This window comes from Mandrillus leucophaeus, unplaced genomic scaffold (genome assembly GCF_000951045.1).
Source record: "Mandrillus leucophaeus isolate KB7577 unplaced genomic scaffold, Mleu.le_1.0 Scaffold261, whole genome shotgun sequence".
Classification (NCBI taxonomy): domain Eukaryota; kingdom Metazoa; phylum Chordata; class Mammalia; order Primates; family Cercopithecidae; genus Mandrillus; species Mandrillus leucophaeus.
Window position 1 is genome coordinate 762,256 of NW_012102710.1, and position 5,555 is coordinate 767,810.

Below are 5,555 nucleotides of genomic sequence, written 5' to 3' on the forward strand. Positions count from 1 at the left end.
TGGCTGCTCTGCCCTTGCCAAGTGTCTAAGGTCTGTGGGCATGTTTCTCATTTGCTGTGAAACACCTTCCCCACCCTTGCAGAGAAAGAGTCTTTTGTGCAGCCCCCTTTAAAGGGTGACTCGTCCCACTTGGGTTCTGTCTCCTGGTGCAGGGTTGCAGGCAAGTTGATTAGAGCATCGCCATGAAGTTCATCCCCTGCCTCCTGCTGGTGACCTTGTCCTGCCTGGGGACTTTGGGTCAGACCCCGAGGCAAAAGCAAGGAAGCACTGGGGAGGAATTCCATTTCCAGACTGGAGGGAGAGATTCCTGCACTATGCGCCCCAGCAGCTTGGGGCCAGATGCTGGAGAAGTCTGGCTTCGCGTCGACTGCCACAACACAGAGCAGACATACTGGTGTGAGTACAGGGGGCAGCCCAGTGTGTGCCAGGCTTTCGTTGCTGACCCCAAACCTTACTGGAACCAAGCCCTGCAGGAGCTGAGGCGCCTTCACCATGCATGCCAGGGGGCCCCGGTGCTGAGGCCATCCGTGTGCAGGAAGGCTGGGCCCCAGGCCCACATGCAGCAGGTGACTTCCAGCCTCAACGGCAGCCCAGTGCCCAACCAGCAGCCTGAGGCTGGGACGCCATCTCTGAGGCCCAAGGCCACAGTGAAACTCACAGAAGCAACACAGCTGGGAAAGGACTCGATTGAAGAGCTGGGAAAAGCCAAACCCACCACCCTACCCACAGCCAAAGCTACCGAGCCTGGACCCAGGCCTGGAGGGAATGAGGAAGCAAAGAAGAAGGCCTGGGAACACTGTTGGAAACCCTTCCAGGCCCTGTGTGCCTTTCTCATCAGCTTCTTCCAAGGGTGACAAGTGAAAGACGCCTACAGGTAACACCCTTTCCTTTACTCACATACAGAGACTACGTGAGCGGCACTTAGCACTTTCACAGCTACTGCGACCACATCAGAGTCTCAGCATGTGTTTGGGGGTGGGTTTGAGGCTGTCTGTTGCAGAGCAGAGTAGATGAGGTGGTTCATCAGGGGTGGCACTTACCCTGGGGATGCACAAGAATCACCTACAAGAAGCTCTAAAAATGCTGGTGCCCAGGCCCCTCGCCAGACGGTTCCATCTATGTCTCCAGCATAGCAGAGCGGGAATGAATACTTTTAAAACGCTCCCCCAAGTGATTTGAATGTGCAGCCAAGGTTGAGAATCTCCTTGTGATGGGGCCACCCCACTGTTAAACTTAGGCCTTTGGAATTCTGCCGGGTGATGTTTCCTACTGAACCAAGCCTTTGCGGCAGCTGTTTGTGGCCGAGGTGCTATGTCACGGTGGAGGTGTCGCCACACCCCGTCTTGTTTCCTCTCCTGTGGTCGAGTTAGGGTGGGGGGTGGTGTGCACCGAGGAAAGTTTGAGTCAAATAATCTTCAAAGTCTTTCTCACAGCTCTCAAAGCCTTTAACTGTTTTTTGTTCATCACGGAAGAGAAAATCTAATTAATAATAACAGATTTAATCAACTCCAAGTATTGCTTTTAAAAGACCAAACTTTTTCTTGTGGAAATAAAGCTTATTACTGATCTTTCTCCTTAAATGCAGCAGCTTTCATTAGTTTTATACATCAGCAAGGAGTTCATTGACATGGGATTCTAGTCTTGTTCGCGCACTTTGAGTTTAAAAGGAGAGTTTCTGAGGGTTTTCATATTATCCATGTCAGAAAAATAGGAAAAAAGCAGATTTCCTGATAAGCAGCACTTTGATAACTAATACCACAAAACAAATAAGGCTTGTTCTAATAGCGCCCAGGCAGCAAGAAATGTCGGGTCACGCCAAAGTTGTTCTGGTGTCCGCTGCTGTGGGCTGGAGATTTCCTGTTTGTTTAATGTTTCAGATCGGTCCCAGAGGGGAAAATGGTCCCCTTAAGCCAAAACAAAAAAATTACTATTGAGGGGAGGTGCTTGTTTTGTTTTGTTTTTTTCTTTTAAAAGTTGATTTTTTTGGTCTTTCCACAAATAAGACACACAAATCATTTGAAAAATTCAAACACAACAGAAAAATACAAAGAATTTTAAAACTTCATCCATAATCTCACCACACAGAGATAAACAATGTTAACCATTAGAAGAGTACCCATTTAGACATCCATCTATGCATATTTATACAGACAGATGTGCAGCTTACAGACAGATGCATACAGGTGCTAAAGCTTAAAACAATATCTTGATCCTGCAGATGAGCCGCGTAGGACTACTGTGTTAGCTTGCCAGGGCTGCCATAGCAAAATGCCACAGACTGGGTGGTTTAAACAGCAGAAGCATATTTTCTCACAATTCTGGAGACTGAAAGTCCGAGATCAAGAGTCAGCAGGATTGGTGTCTTCTGAGGACTCTCCTTGAGTCATAGATGGCAGCCTTCTCACTGTCATTCCTCTGTGTGGATCTGTGTCCTCATCTCTTTTTGTTAGGACACCATTCATACTGGATGAAGTCCCACCCTAACAACCCCCTTTAACCTTAACCACCTCCTTAATGGCCCCTATCTTTAAGTACAAACACTCCCTGGGGTACTGGAGGTTAGAACTTAAGTCTATGGTTTTTAGGTTTGGGGAGGGACACAGTTCCACAATTCAGCCCATAACAACTAATAAAGAATTTTTCATCCCTTCCTTTTTTTTTTTTTTTCTTTCAGAGCTGACCTCTCCCTGACAGAGAACCATCTCTTTTTGTATTATGCCGCTTTCAGTCCAACGTTCTCACACAGGAAGAAGGGAGTTTCTAACCGGATGCAACTGGCCAAATTCTTGATCTGCAGCTTCTCTGAAGTTTGGAAAAGAAAGCTTCCTTTCTGGAGTTCACAGAGTTCAGCAATATGATAGGGAACAGGTGCCGATGGGCCCAAGAGTGACAAGCTTACACATCTACTTTTTATCTGTAGAAGTTTTGCTTTGTTGATCTGAGCCTGCTATGAAAGTTTAAATCTGTAAGCATTCATGAATTTCCAGTTTAGCCTTCTGAGCAAGACATGAATTTGTCACATTTCATTGCATGGCAACATGGACTTGGAGTTAGAGGAAGTTCAGTAAATAGCAGCCATGTGTGTGCAAAATAAAAGAATGATTTCAGAAATACGATTTTTATCTTCTTAACGAACGCGATACCTAGATGCTATAGAGATCATGAATACCCATTAAGTCATGGTGTTTTATTCAGGCTGCCATGATGCATTACACAGACTAGGTGGCTTAAAGCAACAGAAATATGTTCTCTCACAGCGATGGCGGCAAGAAATGCCTCAAGATGTCACCAAAGTTAGTTTCTCCTGGAGGGTCTGAGGGAAAATCTGTTCAATGCCTCTCTCTCCATTTCTTAAAGTTGCAGGAATCCTTGACATTCCTTGGCTTATAGACATATCACTGTAATCCCTGACTCTGTCTTCACATGGAATTTTCCCTTGCATGTGTGTTCACATTTCCCTCTCCTGATAAGGGCACCAGCCATTGGATTAGGGCCCATCCTAATCAAGAATGACCTTGTCTTAACTCCATTGTGTCTGCAAACACCCTATTCCCAAATAAGATCATATTCACAGATTCCAGATGGACATACATTTTTGGCAGGCACTAGTCAATCCAGCACAGCCACCCTGCAGCAATAGCAGCTAGCCAAAAAGGTAGAGAAGTGAACCTGAAACAGAACAACCCTGTACACTCAGCAATTGAATTAATCAACAGAGTTGGAAAGGAAGGAAGTTGGATTTTACTAGACATACGCAAAAAGTGACTCATTCTGTTCTTAATTTCATATTTGTTTTACTTAAGAACACATTAATAGTCCACTCTCTGTCTTTTTTTTTAACGGCTATTTATTTATGTGTTCATTTTTTTTTGAGATAGAGTCTCACTCTGTCACCCAGGCTGGAGTGCAGTGGCGCGATGTAGGCTCACTGCAACCTCCGCCTCCTGGGTTCAAGCGATTCTCCTGCCTCAGCCTCCCAAGTAACTGGGACTACAGGCACGCACTACCATACATGGCTTATTTTTGTATTTTTAGTAGAGACAAGATTTCACCATACTGGTCAGGCAGGTCTCGAACTCCTGACCTCAGATGATCCACCCGCGTTGGCCTCCCAAAGTGCTGGGATTGCAGGTGTGTGCCACCACGCCCAGCTAATTTTTGTATTTTTAGTAGAGACAAGGCTTCACCATATTGGTCAGGTTAGTCTTGAACTCCTGACCTCAGGAGATCTGCCCACCTCGGCCTCCCAAAGTGCTGGGATTACAGGCGTGAGCCACTGTACCTGGCCCAATAGTCCACTCTTGATGTACTTAAATTATTTCCCCATCTAGCCCAGCAGTGCCTAACCCTAGCTACATAATGGAGTCACCTGGGGCAACTTTTCAAAAACACTGGTGCTTGGATGTCAGCCCCAGAGGTTACGGTGTAACTGGCCAGGGATAGGGCCGAGCATGTGCAATTTTACATTTCCCCTGGTGACCCTAATATGCAGCCAAGGTTGAGAAACACTGCCCTTGATTCATTGAATTAGAATCTCTGGGGTGTATCCTAGGTCATCTCCAGGCAATTCTATGTGTAACCTGAGTTGAAGACTACTAATATGGCCTCTATACATAGTTCACACAATTAACAAATATTTATTCATCATCAACTAGGTCCTAGGCACTGTGCAAGACATTGGATAGGGGAGAGATGAACTAATTGACTAGGTTTCACATCTTAGAAGTGCAGTGAAGTAATGGAAACCAAGACAACACATTGATGAGTGTAGGAGATAACATAGAAGGCTGTGGGTGGGGGGCAGTCAGGGGACGTTTGCTGGGGTTGAGTTTCTAAAATATATATACATCAAACATCTACTGTGACATACCAAGTCTATTTCTTATAAGGGCTCTGAGCCTTTTACTTGCCCCCTCATGTAACTCTCACCATATCCCTAAGAGGTAAATAGTTTTATTCCCAATTATAAATCAAGGGACTTGAAAGCCTGGAGAGGTGAGTTACATACAGCTTGTAAGAGTCAGGACAGCAGAGAAATCCAGGTCCACCTAATTCTAACGCTCATGGCGTTCAATTTATAAACATCACAGGGTGGGCTGGGATTTGTCACAGACCATTTTTCACCAACATTTTAAACTAAGGTCACCACATAGCTGACCAGTGATTTTAATGACGAAACACAATTCAAATCTGTGCTACCCAAAGGGTGACAGGTGGGCCAGAGGCATCTGCTTCTGCTGGGGACTTTAGAAATGCTCATTCTCAGCCAGGGGTGGTGGCTCATGCCTGTAATCCCAGCACTTTGGGAGGCCGGAGGCAGGCAGATGACCTTAGGCCAAGAGTTTGAGACAAGCCTGGCCAACATGGCGAAACCCTATCTCTACTAAAAAATACAGAAAATACCTGGGTGTGGTGGCAGGCGCCTGTAATCCCAGCTACTCAGGAGGCTGAGGCAGGAGAATCACTTGAACCAGGGAGGCGGAGGTTGCAGTGAGCCAAGATCGCGCCACTGCACTCCAGTCTGGGCGACAGAGCGGAACTCCATCTCAAAAAAA

At 46.1% G+C, this 5,555-nt stretch overlaps 1 protein-coding gene across 1 annotated transcript in view; it reads left to right on the top strand.

Moving 5' to 3' along the window:
* The window catches only part of LOC105542526 (fibroblast growth factor-binding protein 2-like), a 20,393-nt gene extending 17,569 nt beyond the window's left edge, over positions 1–2,824 (top strand). Inside the window, exons 5-6 of the mRNA XM_011984103.1 lie at positions 153–874; positions 2,675–2,824. Coding sequence (XP_011839493.1) covers positions 183–854 — 672 coding nt within the window. The 5' untranslated portion in view covers positions 153–182 and the 3' untranslated portion in view covers positions 855–874; positions 2,675–2,824. The remainder of the gene's footprint in view (positions 1–152; positions 875–2,674) is intronic.
* Positions 2,825–5,555: the final 2,731 nt, after the last annotated feature.